Below are 26,550 nucleotides of genomic sequence, written 5' to 3' on the forward strand. Positions count from 1 at the left end.
TGCTATTCTGTTTCTTTTCTTATAATATGAGTGAACATGGATGCCTGCATGGTTCTTGGCTAGTAAGATCATTGCATGTTTTTTGTGATTTAAATTTTTTAGCACTGGTGAGTTGTAGCCCAAAGGCTCATAACCATAAAACTTTGCTGCTGCTTTAGGTATTCTTGAATTAAATTTACTTTCTTAGTGCTTCTGCTCTTACAAACTGCTTTTTGGTGTTTCACCTTTGGGGCACTGCTTTGAAAATTGCCTGCCCATCTGACAGCTGAGTTGTTACTGTCTGACTTGTCTTTTGCATCCTCAGTTCAGTTCCCAGCAGACAGGGTTGATGTATCTCTCATTAGGAGGCTGTGTCTGGGCAGATATTTGACAAGTTGAGTGAGCTCATTACAGACTTTTTCCTTTTTCTTCCCCTCATTCTGCACTTCACCAGTATTTTGTGCAGTTTGTCATCTCAGTAGTGTTTCTAATTTAGATGGTGTCCATAGGCTCCAGACCACAATGGATGCTGTGGTAGGCACAGCAGATATTTTCAATATCAAAATTTAGGCATCTTTCTCTCTTTTGCTAAGTACTGGATCAAATTTCTACTATTTTGTTCCCCTCATGCTGTCCTTGATCCCCTTCCATGTAACATAGCAGGCAAAGAGTGAGTGCCTTCTGTATTGCTGCCGAGAATCAGATACTGCAGGGCTGTGGAAAAGTTCTTCCATCTGTAATTTCAAGATGCCTAAAACAAGCTGAAAATGTAAGGCTGCTATGAACATTTCCAGTCTGCTAATGAGAGCATTCTGCAGTTGGCTTCTCCTCTGTAGGTTTTTCTCTGATTTCTGATTTGGATCATGGAAGAAATCACAGCTTTTCCTTTCCTCCTTCAGTTTCACCTGTGCAAGCAGATGACTAATTCATCATCCAATCTAAGCCTTCCCTCTTTCGGGTTAAAGCCCCCCTGCCTTGTCCTATCACTTCATGCCCTTGTCAAAAGTCCCTCTCCAGCTCTTTTGTAGCCCCTTCAGGTACTGGAAGGAGTCTCAGGTTTCCCCAGAGCCGTCTCTTCTCCAGGCTGAACAACCCCAACTCTCTCAGCCTGTTCCCACAGCAGAGGCCCTTTCAGCATTTTCATGGTCTCCTCTGGACTTACTCCACATGTCAACATCCTCATGTTGGGGCCCCAGAGCTGGATGCAGCACTACAGGTGGGGTAGATGCAGCACACCAGGGTGGAGCAGAAGGGGAGAATGCCCTCCCTTGGCCTGCTGCCCACATGCAGCCCAGAAAGGCAGATGAGTCCTTTGAGCTGCCAGGGCACGTTGTTGAGTCATGCTGAGCTGCTCACCCACCAATACCCCCAAGGTGCTGCCCCTTAGAGCTGCTCTAAATCCATTCTCCACCCAGCCTGTGTATGGGACTGCTCATTTCACACCATGGTGCAACATATGGGCAATTGGAAATGAAATTTGCATTAAAAGCGAGGGTTATTGTAGTTGCTGAAATCAAGATGTTGACTTTTTGTTCCCATCCCCAGGTTTGAGACATTAAGGTTTTTCTGCTCTCAAAAATACCAGAGTTCATGCTCTGTGTTATCTCAGAGGCACTCATGCCATTCACCCGTTGTCCTTTAATTCTGGATAATTGTTGGGCTTCTGCACTGCAATAGCCTATAAGATGATTGATCTCAGAATGAAAAGAAAAACAAAGGGCTCTAGTCATGCACAAAGATAATTTGCATCTTTCTTCTCTGTTGAAGGGGGAACAGAGGACTTCAGATGACAGTCACCCAAGTATGGGGAGTTTCTGTTCTCTCAGGTGGTTCCAAGTCTAGGAACAGTGTGCCAGTACAGCTGCAGCCACAGGGAGATTAAGCAATCTACAGAGGAAGGGCAAATAATTTGCTAAGAATCAACGATGTTCAAACACCCCTCACCTCTGTGTTGTACCTGCTAGTTAGATGGAAGCAAGAGGGAAAAGAATTTGGCAGAGCAAGGAGAATGCTGACCTCATGTGAAAGAGAGGTAGGCTAGTGGTTTGAAAATGTGTTGTCCTATTTACCATTAAATTTCTGGATTTAATTTAAATAAGGCATCTGTGGGAAACCCAGCTTTGAATGTTTTCAGTGGGAGATTCATATCCAGATTGCTGAAGTCCAGTGAAATTCATTACACAAATTTGGAAGTAAATAATTCAATTACTGAGTCAAGATCTCAAAAAACAATGCATAAGTGTATTGGGAGCAAATTTGAAGCTTATGAGACATTAACTCAGACCTGGCGTGGCTTTCACCTATCTTATTTTAGAAAGGACCAAAAAAAAGTAAATGGGCAGGGACATTCACTGCAAAAAGTTCAAAGCGAGTTCCTGGGAAGATGAATGAACAGGGTATGCATTTAAATCAGGACTGCATGACATCACTGAATCATTTAGGTTGGAAAAAACCTCTAACACCATGGAGTCCAACCATAAGCCTAGCACTACCATACCCACACTAGGCCGTGGCCCCAGGTGCCACATCCACACACCTTTTGAACACTGCCAGGAATGATGACTCCACCACTTGCCTGGGTAGCCTGTTCCAAAGCCTGGCAACACTTTTGGGAAAGATATTTTTCCCTAATACCCAATTTAAATCTCCTCTGGTGCAACTTAAGGCTGTTTCTTCTTCTCCTGTCACTTGTTACTGACACCCCACTGACAACAATCTCCTCTCAGGCAGTTGTAGAGAGCAATAAGGTCCCTCCTGAGCCTCCTTTTCTTCAGGTTAAACACCCCCAGCTCCCTCAGCTGCTCCTCATCAGACTTGCACTCTCCACCATGCTGTACTGGTCATCATCTTGGGATCAAGCTCATAGAGATGATTTCCTCTGGAATCCTGTCTTGTCTAAGTTAGAATCACTTTTTTAATCTTATTTCACTGGCATCTTCCATTTTATTCTTAGTAACAGGCAGTGGGAATGCAGAAAAGGCTGTCTTTTTACTTCACAGCTTGCTAATGCAGCATCAGTGGGACCTCAAAATATAAAGTTTTAAGGCTTGCGGATGCCAGGCTTTGCACAAATGCTGCCCAATGTCCCTTAAAAATGCTGCTCGTGTTGCATTTGGTGTCTGTGAGCCTTTTATGGCCTGTTCCTGCGGGCTGCCAGCTCACACATGCTGCTTCACAAAGATAAAGGCTGGGGACTGACCCACTCGGCGGCAGAGCAGCTGGGGTGGAATCTTCCTGGCTCCCAGCCCAGCCGCAGCTCGGCTTTAATTTCAGTGGCAGGGTGGGAGTTCACTGCCTACTGGGAGATCATTTTCCTGGTGGGAGGCAGAGCAGTGGTGTATGTGAGAAATCCTGCCCTACAAAAGTGCATTCCCATGATTTGGGCTATGAGCCCATAATTTTAACAAATTATTTATGGCTTTTGCTGAAAGCAGCAATTTAACAAAGATACCAGTTTGAGCTCTGCTGGAATTTTTTGATGAATCAATCCCAGCTGCTTCTACCATCTAGCAAAGCAATTTCAGGCACCAAGAAGGAAATCGGGCTTTCAGTGACTGGAGCAGCCCAAGTGGAACAGATGCTATTGTGGGAACTGACAGTGCTGACTCAGGAAGCTGTGACGAGAGCAGCAAGAGAAGACATGGATGGAAAAACTTGCAACAAATTATCTCCTTGTTGACACCAAAATTTTGTACTGGTGGTGGGGAAACTTAGCAGTTTACCTTTAAAAAAATAAATCCATTTCTTTGCACACTGCAGCTCCCTGTTTTGGAAGTGGAATCTTCTGCATCCTACCAGTTGCCAAATGAAGAATTAACAGGCTGCAGCACAAAGCTGGGTAGGGTACACCTCAGTCAGCTGGCAATGCAAAATGGGCTCTGCTCCCTGCGCCTTTTGGGAGGACAGATCGTGTGGCAGCAGCAGGGTGAAGAGCCCACAGTATTTGTCTCAAATGCAGGACCTCAGCTCGGCAGCTTTGGTGAATGTGGCATCACCAATAATGTGCCACGTTAACATGAAAATATGTTACAAAAAAAAAAAAGTAAAAAACAGACCTGGAAGAGAAAGATAAGGTGTTTGCTCAACTTCTAACGGTGTAATGCGCATGGTTCCATTTTTTTAAGTACTGCAGTGTTTTCTCAGCCAAAGCATTACAAAGCCTCTTCCCATTTGAGGCTGCCTTAAGGCCCAGAAGCTCCTAAAATAAAACAAATACATGACCATGATCAAGAGAGTCAAACCACCTTCACTATCAGATAACATTTAGTGCAAAAAGTCTCCACACTCTGTGGGCTGGTAGGAACTCTGTTCTGCTGGCATTCCCTCGGGGTGACCACAGTCTTCTGGGTCAGTAGTTCACCTTCTCCTTCACACCAGGCAAGTTGTGCAGAAAAATGTCACAGCAGCTACAATGAGCATTATACCAGCTGCTGTGTCAGACAACACAGATGCAGCTGGAAAGGCAGTTCCTGCTGGGTTATGTAAGATTTTGCCTCAAATGTAGCTACACTAACAGAAAACATTGCTGTCATTAGGAGACTGCAAGATAAAACTTTCACTTTCCCTTTGCTTTTACATCACTTTGTATTTTATCAGATAAAAGGTTCTAAATGATTACTAGAGCAAATAGCAGAAAAAGAACATAGAATTTTGTGTGTCTTGGGAAAGTTACTGTGCTCTCCTATCAATCTAAGCCTCTCTACTACTGCTTGGGTAGCTCCAAGTGCCTCAGGGCTTTTACAGCTTTGTCTTGGTACTTTCATTAATACACACAGAATTAATATGCACAGAACAAGAAATGGTGAGCCTGGTGGGAAAAAAAATCTACAGTAGGTAGAACTTGTGACTGGCAATATTGATAGAAGCCCACCAGGAACAGCAACCAAGAGAACTGTTTGAATCTTCAGTGTAATAATGTTTGTTGGCACAACATTTAAATCATCAGATAATGATGGCCAGTAACAAGTCTCACATGCATCCCCAGCTTGCCAGCAGTACCTTGCTAGCAGCAATTCAGACTGACTTCCTACATATCAATGTTTTATGCTGCAAACTCTAGCTTTGTAATTCATGTTTCTGATTATTTTAAGCGTGTAAGAACTTCTGAATAGATATGTATTAGACAGCTCAATCCTCAAAACTGGCAGTTAATAAGAAAATTCTTTAAGGCCCAGGTTTTATGCTTATACCCTGCTGACATTTTTTCCCCTTTTTCAGGCTCAATGAAAAATTTAAAAGTGCTCTATTATGTGATGCTCATAAATTGGCAAATACCCTGACTGAGGTCACCTGCAGGAGGTAAAGTTCTATGTTATGGGTTTGCTTTTAAATTTATTTTATTTTTACTTATTTATCCAGTGGTGGTAAAGTGCTTCTTTATCACCACTTCATATCTACCATTTGATTGTGCTCATCTGCTATTTTATGGCTGCATTCCAGTAGCCAGTAATGTAATAAAAGTATTCAAAATATAATTTCCTGATTTAGTGAACAGGTGATATGTTAAGTAACAAGACTATGGACGGCCTTCAGAGGAAAATTAGGTCAATCTCAACAATACATGGAAATTATTCTGTAGTTAAACGATTTAATTACATTAACAGCCCCGCCTTTTGTGAGCCCTCGATTTGTTTAAATCCTGAACTAATAAACTGTCTTTGCATTTTCGATGGTCAGTGCACAAATGCCTTGGCACGCAAGTTCACACTCCGCCGAGTGCAATTTGATCCAGCAGAGATGTGTCCGTGATTTGGCCGCGGGCCGGGCAGGCGGAATGAGCTGCGATTCAGCAGGTGGAATGGAAGACCCCGCCCACTCTGACACCCTGAGCAGCCAGGGCATTGTACTCCGCCACAGCCTTCTCCGTTTGCAGCACCAGCACCTCAATCCCGTTCTTCTTCAGATAGTCCACAGTGGATGCTGGAACCTCGGAAGAGAAAAGAAATCACAAAAGCAAGAATCAGATTATTTTCCCCTTAAACTATAAGACTTGTAGAAAACCAGACACTGATACCATTTGTTAAACATGACTTAAGTAACTGCCAGTAGCCAAAATGACAATGCTCAGATAGGTCTAAGATTGATTTAATTTTTTTTCTCTTCAAAAAAGCTACTTTTATACACATGGATCCCCTACCTCCTTAGCACACTTTAAAATGCGGTCCTCTCTTACAAAAATAAATAGAATTGGAGCTAAAGGAATTTAAACTAAAGAAGGTGTTATTCATCCCACCAGAAAGCTAAAGACTCGCTTCTCATCGAGTAAAGCTCAGCACTTCTGATCTGAGCTTTCTGTAGCTAGTTTATCTGCTGAAATGACACCCTGGCAACAATGGTGACAAGAATGCCTAATTACCAAAGTATTTACAGCAAGCTAGAGAGCCAGTTATAACCTATTGCAAGAGGAGGGGACTAATGACATTCTGAAAAATTCTTCTTGTTTCATTTGCTCCTGTAGCAGAACATAAACCTGTTTACTGCTTGGCATGGACACTAATACAGAGGAGCTCAAATGATGTTTCTTTCAGTACCTGAGGGACCCCTGACAGGAGCTCATTCACACTGATCCTCAATTTTTTCCCCTCTCAGTGAAGCATCATCGATTTTATTTTTTTCCTCCTAATCAGAGGGAGAGGGAAAACAAACAGTTCCCTTTATGCTTGTCACAGAACAAAAACCTACCTGCAAAGCCTCACTCATGCCACGACCAATCACCACAGTTTTAACACCCTTCTTGACGACTTCTTCAAGGTCAGCTGGCTGCACTCCTGGAGAATGCTAAGTGTCAGGGAAGGAAAATAATAGTCTGTGTACTGACAGCATCAGGCAGGAAAGCTGTGTCTGTGTGCCCTGAACACAGAGCAGCAGGGTAAATTAGCAGAACCAGAATGTAACACAACCCTCTTCTGTACATATACACAGTAGATAACGTTAGAAACTGAAAAAGGTACTTAATATGCAGATGAAGGATGATAATTAATTGATTGATGGCAAGATTATAATTCCTTATTAAACAGTCAAAACCAAAAAGATGCATTACAAATTTCTTAAACATTTATGTCTTAACTTCTGGCATATAAATAAATATTTTATAAATTAAAATAAATTAAATAAAATAAATAATATTTTATAAATATTAACAGTTAAGGTGAAATCAATAAATTGCAACAATACTGGTGTTTGATTTCAAAACAACAAAATCTACTTGAAAGAAAGATGACTGCAAGCCAAAGTTTACTCACTTTAAATACAAAGAACTCCTCAGATAATTAAAATTATTAAATAATTTTCTTGTTTACTTTGCAAATCTCACCAAAGAGGACTGAAATTCATTGGGTAGCTTCATTTCAGTTAACAGCTTGGATTTCTGCAATATTCTTTATTTTGAGAAAAGAATATTTGAATCCAAACGCCTCAGAGAAAGAAGGAACTTACACAGCACATTAACAGATGTTTTAAAAAGTACACCCACTTGCTGCTATTATGCTTTAAACATATGAATGCATAAACACACCTATAATGTTAATATTAAACATTATTATGTTACCCTAATTCTCCTCCTGGATTCAGTTTTTATCTGTCTCCATGTAAGAGTAAGATACTGGACATCCTGTGGCTATAATTTAGCCCCTCTTTGGTGTGTATTTTTAAAACATAAATATTATTTATGTTTTAAATAAATATTTAAATATTACTATAATAAATAATATTACTATTCATTATTTTATGTAATAATATTATATTAGAATTATATATAATTATATAAAATATTATAATTAATACTTTATATAATAATATTCAAGAATATTTATTATAATAATATTATTATAAATAATATAAATATTAATTATGCTTTAAATAGTAACCTCCCCTTTTTTTTTAAGTAGAATTCTGAAGTTCAGAAGTTTTTGAGAGGTCTGAGTTTCTCACTTGAAGTAGATAATGCCATGGTGGACTCATGGAGAATGGGGCAAGTAAGACTTTCCCAGCTGAAACAAACACATGGGCTCCTAAAGTTGCAATTGAAAAAAGCCTTCCATGTTACAGTGCCACTTCCAATGCATAAAATAAACTTATCCCACAAGGAAGTCTTTAGCATGGCTGATGTCTGAAATTTCATTAAAGAGATGATTCACCTTTATGGTTCTCCAAGTTCACAGAACCATAGAACACCTCAAGTTGGAAGGGATCCATGAGAATCATTCACAGGACTATCTTAAGCTAAACCACAACTTAGGAGCACCATCCAGATGCTTCTGGAACTCTGACAAGCATGCTCTGTGACTACTTCCCTGGAGAGCCTGTTCCAGAGCCCGAGCATCCTCTGGGTGGAAAGCCTTCTCCTAACACCCCATGTGAATGTCCCCTTGCAGCTTGACTCCATTTCCATGGGTCCTACTGCTGGTCACCAGAGAGATCAGCACCTTGCCTGCACTGCCCTGCCTCTGGAAAGTGTAGACTGTGATGAGGTCACCCCTCAGCCTGCTCCAAGATGAACAAGCCAAATGCCCTCAGCTGCTCCTCATAAGCCTTGCCCTCAAGGCCTTTTAGCATCTTCATCACCCTCCTTGGAACACAGTCTAGCAGTCTGATGTCCTCCTTATGCTGAGGAGGTGCCCAAAACTGCACACAGAACTCGAGGTGGGGCTGCTCCAGTGCAGAGCAGAGTGGGACAAGCACCTCCCTCAGCTGTGCTGTGCTTGACACACTCCAGGACATGTCTGGCCCTTTGGGCTGGCAGGACCAAAGGCTGTGCTCACCCTTAGTCCATTTGCATTCCCTACCCACACCTGGAATGCAGAACTCACTTGAATAGGCAGAGCTTTCTCAGACCAAATCACTCTAAGTACTTGGTTATGACAGAATAGGCAATGCTTTTCCTTTGGGGTTTTTAAAGTAGACTCAAAACTTAGACAAGAAGAATCGGTGTGTTGTACTGCAATTACAATAATTAGAATTCTGGAGAAGGTTTGCTGTCACGTGAGAAGCACTCCTGAGACATTAAAGACACGGAACAAAAGGATTTTCTTTGGTTACACAGGACACTTTGATGCTAGTAAGAAACTACTGTTGCTACAGGAAACATGTAACATGATGAAATAACTGTATCATTGTTGATTTGACAGCAGATTTTCTTGCCTGCTCTGTTCTCTGGCCTTCATTTCAGCAATACCTATGTCTTCTGCCATTAGCAGGTGGCACTGAAATGCAGCCAGCTAGGGAGAGAGGGTGCCATTCATCCCCAAGGGTTAAGGCCACAATAACTTAGTGCTCAGTTACAGAACCTTGCAGGGCCAGTCATACAATTTTCCTGATGAAAAAATGCTTCACTAGACAGCAGTGTGACAGCAGAGGAGGAAAGGAAGCAATTTATTTCCAGCTAGAGTGTAGGACATGACTGGCACTGCTTGTTTGCCACACTTCAGTTCCAGCTACCTCCAGGAAAAACATGCTTAAGGAAAGTAGGCAAACAACTCCATCTTTAAAAAACTGGGCAGAAAATGCAGCTGATGGATCTTACTGTTTCCAGTGCTGACAAAATTAAATTTTTGACAGTTCTTCTCAACATTGGAGATGCAGTCTAGAAAAAGCTTAGTTCTATTCTTAATATTTGTTTTTTGCTATTTCTTTTAAAAGAAAATCACCTCACTCCTCAGCTACAAGGATAGAACTGACCTAAAGCAGGAGCTTTACAAGTGATTTACATAAGATCTTACTTTAGATATGTACTTTTTACTTCCTGATTAAATAAAAAGGATGCCAGAAAACCTACTTCTCCAAAGAACTCAACTATTCTTTTTCTCCTCCAATTTTAATTTAACATTGACTTGTTTTTCAGGTCCTCTAAAAACTTATGGATTTAAACTTTTTACTTGTGACAAGAAGATATTCCTTGTTAGAAATTTTCAGAAGAAAGCACAGCCTTTTAAATGTTAGTAAGTGCCTATAATTTGAAACCAAAGTTTTCCAGTGGTTGGAATAAATATAAAAATGTGATTGGGATGAGAACTGGTTGGGAACTTTTTGGCTATTGTTACCTGTTCTGCTTCTCCAGCCATGTGCATATAAAGCACAAAAATGATATTGTCAAACAAGCAGACAGCAACTCTCACCACAAAACCCAGCCCTTTGAACAGCCAGTGAAAACTTTTCTCTGCAAGGTGCAGGTATCTTTGCATGACAGCAGCACTTTTTTCTTGGTGTTATATATCCTGCATAAACTGAACTATGACAGGTTAAAAAAGTTCTATTCTCCCAAAGATTACAGATGAAGTTGCAAACTCAAATGCTTTGTGTTTCAGTTGTGTCAAAGTGAATCCAAGAGAGCTGCATCCTCTGCATTGATACGGCTGCAGGTGCTGGGCCTGGTCACTACACTGTTATTTTGTGCTTTAACTTTTGCTTTGGAAGTGTGGAACTTCTTTTTTCCTAGCCAATCATCTATCCCAGTGCAAGTCATAATATGGGGAAAATTATCAACATCAAGTTTCCTATAGCAATATTTGCTGTACTGCTTCTAAATCAGAAACATCAATACTGCTCCATGTTGTTCCATCCAATTCTGATTGCATTTACAGATAAACTTTAAGGGCAAGCACTTAGTATATGGCTACCAAGAGAAGTCACTGTGTGATTAGCCAGACCATGAGCTTTTCACAGAGAAAATGGTGCATGAGACACTGTATCTGCATATTTCTCTTCTGAAATATGTGCAATGGACCCCAAGGAAAAGGATATAAACTAAACCACATGCAACGTTGTCTTCCAAACATGCAAGGTCAGTTACTGTCTATATTTTTTTAACTTTTCATAATTTCTTTTCTATGTCACTCAAGTAAAGTTCTGTTTATACAGTCTGAAGAGAGGTTTTTACTGTTATCTTATGACAATTTCCCTCTTAAACAGATGAGGAATATTGTTTGAGAGCTCTAAGATGTGTGAGAGTTGTCAGGTGAGGGTGGCTATCAGAACTCAGGGCAACAATTGCTATATCCTGTTGTGTGTAGGACATAGTGGGAATGCAGCCCTCTGACCCCTCCACGAAGTCACCTCCAAAACATACACTCAGTTCTTACCAGGAAAATCTAATGGTTAGATGAAAGAAAAAGGCAGCTCACTGAATTTCTGTCTGGAGCTTTAACACTGTTCTCTGGACCATTCTCAGAGTCCTGTTTTAAATGCAAGGTACTAACCAGCAAACTTACATTAGTCCCGGTTTCTCGCCAATCCCATGTCCGGCTTCCTCCTGGCCATACTTTGCAGTCCTTATATGTTGTAGAGCAGCCTTTCACCTTCATCTGACCCCAAGAAAGGGAAGCAATTTCAGGGGAAGACATCACAAAGTGGAAACGAAGTCTGGAAAAAGGATATTTAATACTTAACATCAGGCCAACATATGCAGCAGTTAATAAAAATGGAAAATTCTGTCCTCGCCCCAAGGAGCTAGGAAGGAAATGCTGTTACAGACTTTATCCACGTGGTTTTGTGACAACAGACTTGAACTGAGGATCAGCAGATTTGTTGAATTACCAGTCCTCTTGGGGATTTTGTGCAGGATTTTGGGCAAATCATTTTACGTGCTAAATCTGTTCAAGTATTGGATGTTCAACTTTTAAAACTATCAACAGGGATCAGGTCCCAGAATATCCTCTCACATCTGGGTTTTAATCTTCTCCCTAAAATGAACAATGAGGAAATAATAATTTCCTAAAATATCAGAAATCTGCACTATTTCATTGGCCACTTTCTTCTTTTAACATTAAAGTGGTAAATGAGGTTAAGAGGAAATGCCAAACAAACCCAAACCCAACAGTAAAGCCATGAACCAAAGAGTGTCACTGCCACATTGCTACAGAAAACAAGACTTTCAGGGATGTAAAGGGGTCGAGCCTTTCCCCAGACACTGCTGACAGAGACCAAGTATCCCAGGATTATACATCCAAACAAGAACTTGTCTAATTGTTTGACCTCCATCTTCATTGTTTCAACTTAAATCCATTATTTCTAATCCTTTCTGTTGGGGAAAAGTAGAACAGCTTAATCTTTGTATTTTTCAGCTTTTTTTTGTTTGTTTTCTTGAGGATTTCACACAGTATTTTTCTTTTATTTCATTTAGATTATATAAACATCCATTCAGTCATGTTTTCTAAGCCTCTGCTTATTTTCTCCCTTTCTCCTTTAGCAGCCAACCACTGGTTCACATCTTCCTTTGATGTCTGTTGCCTAGAACTTGACAGAGCCTTATCAGTGCCCCTGTATCCCAACTGCTTTTTGGTGAGTGCTGCAGCGATGTTGGGATCTGCTTCCACAATCACTGCTGGGCACCCGCAGGGCAGGGACTCTGCCTCACAAACTCCCTGTCAGCTCATCACAGAATCTTTCCCCTCCTCACAGTCCCTCAGGTACTGCAGTCTGATTGCTGTGGTGATTCTGGCAGTGGATGGAAAGAGAGGAATCATAGGGTGATGATCCCCTGGAAATGCTTTGGACTAGCGTGGCAGTCGACTGACACCTATCCAGGGCAGAGTCACCTTTCTGCCCTTCCAATTCACATGGTTAAAATCCACATTTTGAAGAAAACTTGATGTTTCTCCAGTAAAGAGGTCCACCTCTGCCTAATCCAGAACATCTCTGTGGCAGATCCTTCCAGATACACAGATTCTCACCCTTTCTTGTTTAATTGTTTACATTCACCAGGAATTGAATAGTTTAAATTAATTACATGAACCCTGGCAGCACAGATTAAAGGCACTGCCCTTGCAAAAGATAAATCTTTGGATGACCACACTTCCAGTCCTCCTGGAAGCCTCCCTTCCTGTCTTGCATGTGCTACAAAAGATGCAGCACTGCCAGACAGGACATGCTCTCCTTGGATTGCCAGACGCAGATCTCAGCATCCCACCTAAAACACTGCATGAAGGAAAAAGTGCATTACTTTGGATTCAGCACAGGACTGGGTTTGCCAGAGGTGCTTCTCACACAGGACAGTGGGGCAATTCTTTTCCTTCTCACTCCTGTGTGAAGTTAGTGTCACATGTGTCCTGTCAAACAGGAAGCAAGGCAAGCACCAACAGGGGACTAAAACTTGCTTGGATTAATTCAGTCTAGATTCTCTCGTCGCACATCCATGATGCAATGGATTCAAGCAAAAATTTGTAAGATTATTTTTCCAAAGGTCTGCCTGAAGGGATATTCTAGCTGAAGAAATAACCAGCAGTAGTTCCAACAGAATGAAATGAAAGAGTAAAGGCTGAATAAAACAGCCAGAACCTGGCTCTGAAGAAAAAAAATAATTTTTGCCTGTGCTACTTTTCAGATGAAATGGTAGAATTAAACCTGGAGGTTAGACAGAGGTGAATGAACAATAAGATGATTGGGAATATCATGTTCCCCAGTCCAAACAGTATCGCAAGGCTGGAACTGTGCAATCAAAAAGGCACAACTGCAAATGGGAGAGCAAGGATTCCATGCTATCTTTTCCAAACAGCATAAAAACAAGTAAATAGCAGAAATAAAGCAAGAAAACTTATAAGGCACCAATAAAAATTTATCCTCTAAAACCATTTCCCATAATACTGCCAGAGATTATCAGTAAAGTCAGGCCACTAGAATAAATAAGAATATCTTAGAGTGAGAATGAACTCATTGATAGAAACTTTGGGCATCCTTGGATGTAGAGCATGGTCCAATCACTGAGGAGCAGGAAAATAATTCTCAACCAAATTATTTCTTTAATGATTCACTTTGAGAAATGTAAAGTATCAAAATATACATTAACACTTAAGATCAAAAGAGACCTTGAATTAAATGACTTGCAAGTACAACCTAAAATTCCAATTTCTGCAAACTGCAGTAGTCAAAACACAAAGAGATGAGGAGCAGAAATGGCTAAGGACTCTACAAGCAAAGTTATGAGAGTTTAAAAACATCAGAAATAAAGGAAGTAGAACTTAAAAGGAGGCAAAATGCACGTTTATGCCAGGAGGCTATACTGAAAGAGAGAAATGAAGCGGTGGATAAGGATGGCAGAAGACAAAAGCAGCTGAGAAGGAAGCGGAAGCAAGCTGAGATTGAATTGCAGTTGGCTGAACTGGTGGACTTTAAGATTGCCAGTGCACCTTTCTTCTGTGGAGGTAACCAGCAACAAATGGAACAAAAAGTTGAACGAGAGCAGTGCACCAGATAACATTTTATTGAGACGCTGCAGAAAGAAAGGAAGTTTTGTAAAATCCAATGGGCAACCTGAGACTGAAGAGGATACAAGGGGAAGAGTAAATCGGTGTGCGTGAAGTTTTGGGCAGAACAAATTCCTGTAAGGTGTCAGAAGACAACGTGGCTCTCCAGCGCTGTCTGGGAGCAGGGTCAGGAGGAGGGCGATTTCCCATTCCAGGGGATTCAGCAGCCAGAGGAAGGTCAGGATTAAAAACTGACAGGAAGGAGGCAAACAGAAAGGACGGGAGAAGTTTAGATCAACTGTGTAGGGAGGGGGAAGGTGTCAAGTTCACGAAGGAGGAAAATACACTTTGGGAATTCGGCAATTCCTTTTCGCTCGGGAGCCCAGCGACGGCAGTTAACCGGGGAGGTCACGGGGAGCTGGTAGCAAGATATGAGGGGGAACAGCAGTTGGTGAATACAGCGGAGAGAAGCAAGGAGACAAGGACAGAGACCGCTGAGAAGCAACGCGGGAGGGGTTGAGGGAGGGAGTTGGGAAGGGAAGGCGCAGTTCAGGACCGCCCGAAGCACGGCCTGGCGTGACGGGGCACAGGGACCGAGACAGGACCGGGACAGCCCCAGCGCCGGCCGCGCGCTCCCGCCCGCTCCCCTCACGGAGGCTCCATCACGCACCCGCACTCACCGCCCCGCGCGCGCGACCCCACGGCCCCGCCAGGCTCCGCCTCCGCCCGGCCCCGCGGGGAGGGGGCGGGGCCTTCAGGCTGCCACGCTCTCATTGGACAGCATTTCCTGCCGGCCCCGCCCTCCGCCCGTTCCGATTGGTCGGTCCGTGGATCTACCCACGCCCCTGCCCCGCCTTGTTTTCATTCCCCCTCGCCGCGCGCGGCGGAGGGGAGCCGGCTCGCGCCGCTCTGGCCGCCGCCCCCTGCCCTCCCCTGCCTTCATCGTCCCCCCGGTGCATTGTGGGATAGTGGCGGCCCGGCCCGGCAGCGCCCCCTCCTCCCTCCCCCTCCCCAGCTCCTTCTCCATCCCCAGGTCCAAGATGGCGGCGGCGGCGGCGGCTCCTCCGGCCCCATCCCCGCCGCCCCCTGCCCCGGCGGGCCCACGCTGCCCGGGCTCCTGGCCCAACTTCGCCGTTGTCTGCTCCTTCCTCGAGCGCTACGGGGCCCTGCTGGACCTGCCCGAGCTGCCCTTCCCCGAACTGGAGCGCGTCCTGCAACCGCCGCAGGAGCCCGGAGACCAGGGTAAGCGACTCCTATAGCTCTCCCGCCCGCCTGCTCCGGGGCGGCCGGCTGAGGGGGGCCCGGGGGGCGGAGGGGGGGCCGGGGCTGTCCCCCCCCCGCCTCCTCCCGGCCCCGGGGGTGGAGCGCGCCGAGGGAGAGGAGGGGCCTGGGATTCCCGGGGGGAGGGGAGCCCTCTCTCCCTGTTTTTTTTGGGGGGAGCAGCTATTTGTGTGTGTATATTGGGGGGAGAGCTGCCTGCCCCCGCGGCGGGCTCGGGAAAGAGGTGGGGGACTTCCCCTTCCTCTCTCCTCCTTCTCAGTGCCGCCTGTGACCCCCCTCCGTCCCTCCCTCCCCCCCCCCCCGTTTCCCTGGGTTCGTTCCCGAGCTCTGTGCGGGTGGGACTCCGTGCAGAAAACAGGCATAAGACGAAATAACTATTTTCGTTCAGCTTGGCGCTGGTAGCCGGTCTCTCTTCCACCTCCTCCCTTCCCCACAGCCTGGGGGGGTGCTTCACAGCCTCTCCCCCCTCCCCCCAGTATCTCTGCCCGTTTTTACCTCTCCCCCGAAGCAAGGAGGGCACGCACGCACACACATGTACAAACACATGGGAATGTCCCGATCCCCAGTCACCCCCCTCCCCCTTCACCTCGGTGTATCTGGGATGAGGAATGGGGGTCACGGAGAAGCCCTGAGCCCCCCCACGGCTGCTGTTGTGGGCCGTCTCCTCCCCACAAACACAGACAGCCATTGTGTGCCACCTCCATCCCTCTTTTCTCCCCCCTCCTCCTCCCCCATCCCCTCTTCCAGTTGCGGGGGGGGACAAGCTGTGTGCTCGCTGCCGCTCCCCCGCCGCCACCTGAGACGTGCGAGGTGGAGGCACAGGTTATGCACTCCGCTGTTTGCTTTCGAGCTGCTCTCGCTCTCCTCTCCTCCCTCTCCAGTAGCAGCTTTGGCTGCCAGACTCTCTAATCCCAGCTGCCCGCGATGGATGCGGGAGGGCCCGGGCCAAGAGAGCAGCCTGGGCAAGGAGGGCTGTGTGGAGGCGGCCGCAGGAATACAGAGGGGAGGGAGCTTGTTGCTCTTGATCTCTTGTCTCTGTTATTCGTTTGGTTGTTGCCTCTGCACTCTTGCCACATAGGGAGCCCGTGCAGCTCACGGCGCATGCTCGGCAAGGCCCCTTGGAAACTTCCTGCTGCTGGAGAAGCCCGGCTCGGGGCTGCTCTGCTCCGGCAGCCCCTGCTTTTCCCCCAAAACGCGCTCGCTCTCGCCTCCTTCCCCACCGAGCCCACCCTGCCTGGGGCGGGGAAGGGGGGGTTATGTGATTAAATCGGCGTGTAGGCGTTTCCTCATATAAAGGAAGTTGTATTTTGCTAAGTGCAGGTGTCCTGTCTGTGAATTCACAGCAGCCACTGTTGAAACAGAATGAAATATAATTAATATGTTTCCTCCTCCTGTTGTCTGTCAATATGAAAGATTGAGCTGAAATCTACAAAATTCTTAAAACAGAGTTAGCTTTGTGGAAAACTTACGTTTTGATTCAATTCCCCACCACTCCTGTACCTCTTAGGTTTTATAAAGGACTGTCTCGTTTTTGGGAAACCGTTTAGAAAAAATGTTGTTTTGTTAAACTGATGCAAAACTTACTAATAAAAACTACCAACGCATTGAAAAGTTTGAATTTTTAATGAAAACAGTAATTTTAAAGTGGTGTTTTCAAAGAAACAATGCTCTTACTGTGTGGCACGAAGTGAGTGGATATGTAAGAGTAATTTAGCTGTGTGAACTGCAAAATAAATTAAACTGTAAGGGTGAGATAGTGGCCTGTGTTTTAAAAATATGCATTTTCTTAAAACTCAAACACCATAATTTCTGATGACTTTTCATTGCATGATGGGGGTTGTCAGCATGGTGGTGTTTACTGTATGACTCTTTTCTAAAAAGAGGTTGATTTGATACTTGTCAAATGTTTAAACTTTTCTTTGTATTACCCTTCCTGTTTGGCAAGGGACAGGTTGTTTTCCCTGCTTTAGAATAGTCCCCCCAAATTGGAGCAGATGCAGCTTCTGAAAATGTAATGTCTGAAGTACTGGGGTTCTTTGCTTGTGCCTGGTGTAGCTGGTGTAATTGTAGAGATAATTCTCATCTCTACAAAAGAGAGTGTGGAGGTGTGAAAAACAGACTTGGATAATTCTTGATGTTTTGTCTGATAGTTGGTGGGTGTCTTGATATCTTTTCCTTTGATAAAACCAACTTATTTGGCTTGGGCTGTGGTCTTGGGCTGTGGTGCACATTATTGCTGGTGTGTTTTACATTTTTGGGAAAATGGCTGCAGTGACTAGGTTTCTCTACATGATTTTTACTTCAAGGTGGTGTTTTTAAGGGTACAAGCAGCCCTCAAGGTGGTGTTTTTAAGGGTACAAGTCATAAAGTTGCTAAACACTGATGGAAAACTGAAGGGGTTCTTTTATTGCTGAATGTCTGTAATTTACAACTGTATGTAGCTTTCCTTGGAATGCAAAAGGATTTTGATTTCAGTTTGCAATGTACAGTTAGTTTCACTTTTGATGCCAGCATTGCTTGACAGTGGATTTGCAGTGACATAATAAAATCGAAAGAAATATCTATGGCACCTCAAAGTTCCATAGTTAGGTTCTTTCTCCTGAATTTTTTAGAAACTGGAGCAAGTTTTAAATCTCAGCCATGACATAAAACCTATTTGTAACTCCTTTTCCTATTACTTTTGCAATCAAGTAAGGGGTTTCCTTAATTATCTTTGAAAATGTTTTGATGCTCAGCAGTTTAAAAATGTGGGGGTTTTGTTTGGTTTTTTGTTTTGATTTGGTTTTTTTTTTAAGCATGGCCTATATTGTCTTGTCTGAAGAGTTACTCTTGGGAGATGCCAGCAGAAGTTACTTCCCTTATATTAGGATCCCCAAGGAGAACAAGGAGCTTAAGTTTGGATGTTGTTCAGTAGTTGTATAACAGTCATATTTTCTTTCCTGCTAACAATTAGAACAAAGTACTTGCTCATTATTAAGGAAGCAAGGTATAACCTTTCCATACAGGAAGGGATGCTGAGCAGATGCTGACAGCTAGGAAGCTATCAGTTATTCAAATTAACCTGTATTAGTAGCACATTAGATGCTTTAACCAACTGTACACAGGTTGGGATTTAATGGGTAATGTAAAACATACTTGATTGGGAAGGTAAGAATGTATAGTGTTGATTTCACCCCTCAGTATTGAATAGTGGGATAAACTGATAGATCCAGAATTAGTCTGCTACTTATAAAAGCTCTGTGATAAAATAGTTTCATTTTTCTGGCTGGTGGTTCATTTAAAAGTTGCAACCATTCAGGAAAAGTAATATGAACTATAGTTATCTGGTGAAGAATTTATTTTATGAAGAATAATTATCTTGCCTTTATGGGTGCTTATTCTTGCTTTAAGTACAATGTTGTGACTTAACAACAGTTTTGACATCTTGAATGTCTTAGGAAGAAGTAAAGTTGAGTGTCTGTCAAGATGGTGACAGTGTTAACTCACAGAATTTGCTAGTTGCTAGGCCTGCAGAAGTAAGTTGTTTTTTGTAGGGTTTATTAAAAAGCAACTGCTGTGATTTAACCCCCGCTGGGAGCTCAGCCCTGTGTGGCCACTCACTCACTGTCCCCTGGTGGGATGGGAGAGAGAATTGGAAGGATAAAAGTGACCAAACCAGTGGGCTGAGACAGGCAGTTTATTAAGGAAAGCAAAATGAGGAATTTGTTCACCACTTGCCATGGGCAAGTGCTCAGCTCCAGGACAGCAGGGCTCCATCATGTGTAGGGGTGGCTTAGGAGGACAAATGCCATGGTTACCAATGTTCTAGTCTTTCTTCTAGCCCCAACTTTACATGCTGATAATGACACCCTATGGGCTCGATATCCCTTGGGTCATTTGGGGTCAGCTGTCCTGCCTGTGTCCCTTCCCAACTCCTTGTACACCTCCAGCCCCCTCACTGCTGGGGTCTGTGAGGAGCAGCAAAAGCTTTGGCTCCATGTGAGCACTGCTCAGCAATAACAAAAGCAACTCAGTGTTCTCAGGCACAGGTTGCCCAGAGAAGCTGTGGCTGCTGCATTCCCTGGAAGTGTTCTAGGCCAGGTTGGATGGGGCTCTGAATAAGCTGGCCTAGTGGGAAGTGTCCCTGCCCATGGCAGGGGTTGGAACTAGATGATCCTTAAGGTCCCTTTCAACCCAAACCATTCTAGGATGATCAACACCGTTTTGAGGTACAAATCCAAAACAAAGCCCCATACCAGCTACTATGAAGAATATAAACTCCAAGTTCACGACAGGAACCCAATATATGATTTCAGGTGGAACTTCTGGTGGCTGAGAGCTGTCATTACAACCTCATTGCTGTACTTTTAGATGCAAAACTAAGGTAATGCTACAGATCATTCTGCATTATGCTGTGGTACTGCATCTTCTTTGCCTCTGCTTGCTTCCAAAGGCAAAACTGCAAACTGGAACAAATTATCACAGGAAAGCAATACTTGTTCTCCTTGTTCTTACAAACGTGTGCTGTAGTGGCTTTTTTGTTTGCTCGGGATTTTTTTGTTTAGTTGGTTTTTTTCCCTTGGCTTGTTTTTTGTTGTTGTTGGGGGTTTTTTGGGATAGTTATTACTTGCAATAGAAGAAAAATTGCAAATTTAAATAGTAAAAAATGTGGTAGAGGGGAGCAAAACCTATATTTGTATTTAGGGCTGTGTTTAAGGAACCATGCTATCAAGTCACCACCTCCTTTGTGTCAGTAAATAGCATGAGAATTGGTATAAATGTTAATTAAGCACTTGGTCTCTTGTGAATGAAAATATTAGTAGAATGTTAGCTTGCACAACAGAAATCTAATTTTACACATGACTACGCAAAACACTCGCTGGTTTGCCAGGTTCCCTGGTGAGTGAATGGGAGAACCTCTCCCAGAGGTGAATGGCATCTTCCAAAGTGTGCTAGGATGCATTAGCTCATCGATTTTTGCAGGCTTTTCTTAGCTGTGTGGTGTTTGATTTGTTCTTCATTGAAATGGTCACAAGTACACATGCTTTGTATGTGCTTTCCAGTAAAATTGCATCACAATCTTGTTGGTGAAGACCATACTAAAGGTGGTCTTAAAAATAGCAAGTGAGTTTTATGTGGATTTCCAGTCTGAAGCAGTCTTCCATACTCTCACTGCAGCTCAGACTTCTTTATCACCTTTGACTCTTGGCAGTCACCCTGACAGACTGACCTAGCCTGGAAGATTGTTGCTTAATTGCAGCATGAATGTGTTATGTTTGTTTGGAGTGTTGTAATAAAACCACTCTGCACATATTGACAGGGGTTTAAATGATTTAAAGAAAGACATGGTGAGGTGCAAATGCCTGGTGGGAGGTTCATTTTTCTGGATATTTTCTCCCCTTTTCTGTCTTTATAATGACTGCTTAGGTTAAGGGCAGGCAGCTTATGGAAAATCTGTGCAAACCATTTATAGACAGTACATGTTACTACATCATAGACCTGAAAAAAAAGTCTTTGGGGATATCAGAACTTACTACTAAAGCAGCAAGTTCTCTTTTATAAGGTGCTGTGTTTTTCTTGATTCTTCTATAGATCTAAAACATTTTTTTCAAATTAATTTGGATATTGAAATAATTTGTTTTCAGTAGGTTATGTCTGTGTTTTTTTATTGTCATTGCAATACATCTGGAAAGCAATACAGTATTAAGCTTAAGGGTTCTTAACCATTCTCTGAAGAAGTTAACTATTAACATTGACTTAAACTGCTATTGAATATATATATATAGGAGAAAGATACCTGAAACTTTGTAGCTGTTTAATATAACTAGCAAAGGCAGCTCTATCTAATGATAAGGAGCTTGACAGACTCTCAAGCTCAAGATGAGCTGTGTTCCCAGTGATAAAGGTAGTGAAATGGTGTTCTGTTAATGTGATTGATTTTTTTTTTCTTGTATTTAATGTTTGATAATCAAGTGTGTTTGTGTACTATCGATCAGAAGTTACAGGGTTTGATGTGACTCTTAGGTAAAGTTGTGATACATTGCAATAACCCGTAATATCCACAGAAGATTGATTAGTATTAAAAGTAGGTGATAAATGTGATATGGAAGTACTGTCAAACATTGCTTCACTTTAAATTTAATAATTGATATTGTACATAAGATTTATTACCTGGTTTCAGTGAAGGATTAATTCATTTGATGTCCTGTTATATAAATGGCCAAGTTCTGACATAAAATGTTGGTAGTGTCTGTAGCGCTGGGTGGGTGGAGTTTATTCTCACTTTATATCTTGCTGCATCTTCCTCATTAACATATTAGGTGTGTGGCTATATTGATATTAGAAGCTTTCTGCCCTGAAACTGTATCAGGAGATAATGCTTTTCATCTGCTCTCCAGGCCTGAGTGTTCATGTCTTTTCACACCCAGTGAATAAGAAATTTTAACTGCTGTTCTGAATCAGTCAAGTAGTTACCACCTTTATGCAGGCTGACCTGACTGTGTTTGTGGAATGTAAGTGTATAATAGTGCCTTCCTGCTGAATCTAGGGACTGAACCAAAACATTTATGTCAAAGCCATTAATCCACCACCTGTTAGTAAAATGCTGCATTTTTAACTTAGCAGCTAACTACTGGAGAATAAAAACATAACTAGTGAACTTCAGAACTCGGTATATCTCTTCTGTGCTTGTTTCATGTTTTACTGTGATGGAGGCTCTACACTTATGTTTCTAGACACCAAATTAAATCATTTGTTGAAGATAGACTCCAGTGGCTTGGAGATGATATCCTCAAACAGCATAAGAGGGTTAAATCTGGAGAAAGTAAGTATAAGTAGCACATCATTATTGCACCAACTTCATGGCAAATAAGTCTCTAATGCAGAATAAACTCATCTGGGCTACACTTCAGTCAGTGTAGATTAATCTGATGTTAAGGTCAATGTGCCACATCTACACATGCCTTTTGATCATTCATTTAAGGAGTGAAGTTTACCTTGAGAAATAATTATCTCATAACTATTCCTGTTTTGCTAATTTTTCTATGGAAAGACTTCACACCTTTATGTGTGTTGAGCTGGCATGTCAGCTCATCCAGTGTGCTTTCATATTTATGCTGTTAATGCAGTTTTAGGTAGACTCCACATCTCATGATCCAGCATAGAAGCCAGGAAAGCATTGTACTTCTGGTGAGAGAAGCAGTTCTGCCCTTCTGAAAGAGATGGCAGAATGCCATATGGAATGGAAAAGAGGAACTTGGGACACTGCTCTTCAGGCATAGATGAGCTACAGAGCATCTGAGGCCCCCTCAAAGTTCAGCCTTCCTAGGGATTATGCAGATTCTGTTGGAGCACGTGTCTCCGTCAAGGGAGAGTGATATGCTTTCAGTAGGTGGCTTTATTGAATTCCAACACAGCTTGGATGGTACAGAACTAGAGGAAAAGCTTCTGATATTACTTCCAAGCCAGAGTCTTATTCAGGACAAGTGTAAAAGACCCTGGAATATTGGTGGAAATTCTTGTGTCTGGTGTGAGATGGTGTTCAGTGAAAGAAGCCCCATGGCAGTGCTGTACTGTAGTACATTTGTATTGGAGAACTTCATAAACATTAAGGTGAGTTGTGTGTGACCCCATTATCACATGTAAGGTGGAAGTTATGTTTTAGCCAGCATTCCGTCAGCACTTTGCCTTGGCCAGCTTCAGACATTTGCAGAAGCTCTAAGAGTTTCTCAGAATATTCTCCCTCCACCCATCTTTGTAGCTCAGGGTCTTCCTAAGTTTTCAGCACTTACCGTGAACTTTTTTTCTCTTGTTTGGGATTATTTCAAGCTGTATTGTGTAGTTTAAGAGCAGTTAGCTGATAGACATGTACAATTATTAGTGCCCACTGCTTGGTACATACACTTCTGAGCTCATCCCAAAGCTGACATTTAGATTACAGAATCACAGAACAGGTCAGATTGGAAGAGAAAACAGTGGGTCATCTGGTCCAACTTCTGTGCTCAATCAGGGTCATCCTAGAGCACATTGCACAGGATTGCATCCAGACAGTTCTTGAATAACTCCAGCGGGGAAACTCTACAACCTCTCTGGGCAGCCTGTTCTAGTGCATGGTCATCCATACAGTAAAGAAGTTCTTTCTCATAATCAGGTGGAACTTCCTGTGCATCTGTTTCTGCCTATTGCCTTGCATCCTAGTGCTTGGCACCACTGATGAGAACCTGGACCCATCTTCTTGGCACCCTCCCTTTGGATACTTACATATATGGATGAGGTCCCCTCTCAGCCCTCTCTTCTCGAGACTGAGCAGGCCTCAACCTTTCCTCCTAAGAGAGATGCTCCAGTCCCTTAATAATTTTCATAGCCCCCCACTGGACATGCTCCAGGAGCTCCATGTCTCTCTTGTGCTGAGGAGCCCAGAACTGGACACAGCACTCCAGACATGGCCTTACTGGGTCTCAGTGGAGGGGCAGGATCACCTCCCTCGCCCTGCTGGCAGTGCTTTCCCTAAGACATCCCAGGATACCATTGGCTTTTTTAGCAACAGGAGCACTGCTGGCTCATGGACAGCTTGTTGTCCACCAGCACCCCTGGGCTCTTCTCTGGAAGGAGCAAAGCTGCTTTCCAGCAGGTCAGCCCCCAGCCTGGGCTGCTCTGTGAGTTTATTCTTTCCCAGGTGCAGCACCCTGCATCTGCCCTTGCTGAATTTCAAAAGTTCCTCTCTGCTCATCTCTCCAAGGCCCTTCTGAAGGGCTGCACAGCCCTCTGTGGTGTTGGCCACTCATGTCAGCTTTGTGTGAACTTGCTGCAGAGTAATCTGTCCCTCCATCCAAGTCATTGATGGATGAGTTAAACAATACTGGATTCAGTATAGAATTTTGGGGGACACTGCTAGTGACAGGCCTCCAACAAGACCCTGCTTTCCTGATGATGACCCTTTGGGATCTGCTGTTCCACCCTGCTGTCTAGTCATCCAGTCCACACTTCCTGAATTTGTCTGTGACAACGTTGTGAGAGACAGTGTCAAAATCCTTGCTAAAGTCATGGTTCACAATATCCACTCCTTTGCCCTTGTCCCATCCAGTTAGTTGTTTCGTTGTAGAAGCCAATTGGGTTGGTCAAGCATGATTTAATGAGTCTATGCTGACTATTCCTGATCACAATGACAAGAAGAATTCCTTTGTGTGGGGTGAAGCAGAGGACAGGAGCTACTGAACTGTCAAGAACGGGCAGATGATGGGAAGATGATGAATAGATAACCTGATGAAGAATGCTGTGGCTGTGTGCTCACTACTGCCTCAAAGCCAGTTCTTCTTTGGAAGAACCCATTTTAATACCTAGTTCTCTCTCTGGGCCATACAATGCTTCTTGGTACAGCTGTGTTCCTCCCCGTTCATGACAACTGGGAGTTGAGGGAGGTATTCAGGACTTTGTGTTATCTGCCATTGTTGGAACAAGTGTCCTCTGGTATCCTCCCAAGACAATCTCTGTTGTGCTCCTCTGGGAGGAAAAGCAGGAGCATGGCTGGTGAGAGAGCTGACTTGCATTCCAGGAGCATCTCCTGATGCAGCAGTGTGCACTGGGAATGCAGTGTGCACTGCAGGGACCCATCCCACGGTGGGGGAACTGCCAGGCTGCCTGTGGGGGCTGCAGTGCTGTGGAGCACCCTCCCAGTGTGCTGCAGGCTCTTCATTACTCTCTACTTGAGCACTGATGATGGGGCAGAGCAGTGCAGCAGTGTTTGATGGTTGGCTGTTGATGTTTCTTGAGTTCAGTAAAATGTTTAAGCCATTGAGAAATAATAAAACTTGTAAAAGGTGTGTATATTTTTTTACATCCTCCAGCCTTGCAGTAAGAGCATAGTGTTCCAGTTGTAGAATAGCAAGGTCTGTGGCAGTTCATTACACTAAGCTGATCTTTCTACACTATTTCATTACCCTTTCTCCTCTTCCATTTTTCCTCCAAATCAATGAACTTTCCTTTGCTTCAACTCATCTATAAAACTCGACTAACATTTTAGCATTTTAGGTATTTCTTAGTAGCCTCTAGCATTTGTCAGTCTCTCATCTCTTCCCCAAGAGCTAAACAAAGCTCTTAAAGCTCAAGCAGCAGAGAATTTCTGAGAACTACTGTGGCAATTCTGACCATACTGATGTCTAGTGGTCTGGGGAAAACAATTTTCCTAAGTGAGAGGAGGCCTATTTTTCAAGATTCCCATGTTTCAGCAGCTCTGTTTTAGTATTCAGTTTCTTTCCATTATGATCATTTAGGTCTTTTAGTACTTTTGAGAAAAATGATGTTTATACCCTTGAACTCACAGGCTTGGTTGATATTTGAAGAATGGAGATATTTGATATCAAGATATTTGAAGCAAATAGTACCTTACCTACCCTGATCTCTAAAATCCTCTTTTCCAGGAAAATGGGGCTTATCAGCATGAAGCTCTGCCTGGTTTTTTGGCTGTCTACGGTTATATCATTTTTCTATCCTAACAGTTGTCCTGAACCAGTAGCACTGCTTGTTTAGGTTTGTGTGTAAGTAAACACTTATTTCCTAGTGTACTCAGTGTCCCTCTGCTGCTGCCCTGGCTATTTTCCAACTCATCTACAGCTATCTAGAAGCACCAGTGCCAGGGCACATTTATTGCCTTTTAGTATTAATGACTACCAGGAATATAAGGGTTTCCTCCTGAGAACAAACTGCGATGGTTCACAAAAGCTGTATTAATTAGTGAATGATAAAGTGTGGAAATTTTAGTTTGATCCCAGAGCCTTCAGTGTGGTGTTCTTGTAGTTATCAACAATATATTGCCATAAAGCATCCAAGGTGGACAGGTGTGTGATGGGTGCAACAACAACAAAAAGGAACACTTAACCCCCCTCCCAGTACTGCCTGGAGGTGATAGTTAAGAGGGAACCAGTTTAAGCTGCCATAAAGTGGCCATGTGAATGCCCTGCTTTACAAAAGACGCTTCCATTAAGTGGCAAAATTATCCCTTAAACTGTATATTTAAGCTTATACAAAATCTGTAGCAGACAGCATTAGCTGACCTCCTAATAACATGTTAACACTCCGTATAAAGGTTAAGAAAGTTTAGCAGCAGGTAAGAAAAATTGATATGGCAACAAGGGAGCTTTTG

General features: G+C 43.2%; 2 protein-coding genes across 5 annotated transcripts in view; one reads left to right on the forward strand and one right to left on the reverse strand.

Moving 5' to 3' along the window:
• Window positions 1-5,546: 5,546 nt before the first annotated feature.
• AAMDC (adipogenesis associated Mth938 domain containing) lies at window positions 5,547-14,923 on the reverse strand. 3 transcript variants are annotated; one of them, XM_054654727.2, is made up of 4 exons: window positions 14,824-14,923; window positions 11,184-11,334; window positions 6,661-6,756; window positions 5,547-5,898 (listed from the first exon to the last, which is right to left on the reverse strand). In XM_054654727.2, exons 2-4 carry the CDS (start codon window positions 11,313-11,315, stop codon window positions 5,878-5,880), a joined length of 249 nt encoding a protein of 82 aa, XP_054510702.1. In that variant the 5' UTR covers window positions 11,316-11,334; window positions 14,824-14,923; the 3' UTR covers window positions 5,547-5,877. The 3 variants fall into 3 exon arrangements, with proteins under 3 accessions (XP_054510702.1, XP_054510701.1, XP_054510703.1); XM_054654726.2 differs by having other exon boundaries at window positions 5,547-5,905; window positions 14,824-14,922; XM_054654728.2 differs by having other exon boundaries at window positions 5,547-5,905; window positions 14,834-14,920.
• Window positions 14,924-15,023: 100 nt separating this feature from the next.
• Window positions 15,024-26,550, forward strand: part of RSF1 (remodeling and spacing factor 1) — a 60,443-nt gene continuing 48,916 nt past the window's right edge. The window contains exon 1 of one of the 2 annotated variants that reach the window (XM_054654725.2): window positions 15,024-15,395. In XM_054654725.2, the coding sequence (XP_054510700.2) occupies window positions 15,194-15,395 (202 nt within the window). In that variant the 5' untranslated portion in view covers window positions 15,024-15,193. The remainder of the gene's footprint in view (window positions 15,396-26,550) is intronic. The other variant, XM_054654721.2, reaches the window with a different exon arrangement.

This window comes from Agelaius phoeniceus, chromosome 2 (genome assembly GCF_051311805.1).
Source record: "Agelaius phoeniceus isolate bAgePho1 chromosome 2, bAgePho1.hap1, whole genome shotgun sequence".
NCBI classification, from domain to species: Eukaryota; Metazoa; Chordata; class Aves; order Passeriformes; family Icteridae; genus Agelaius; species Agelaius phoeniceus.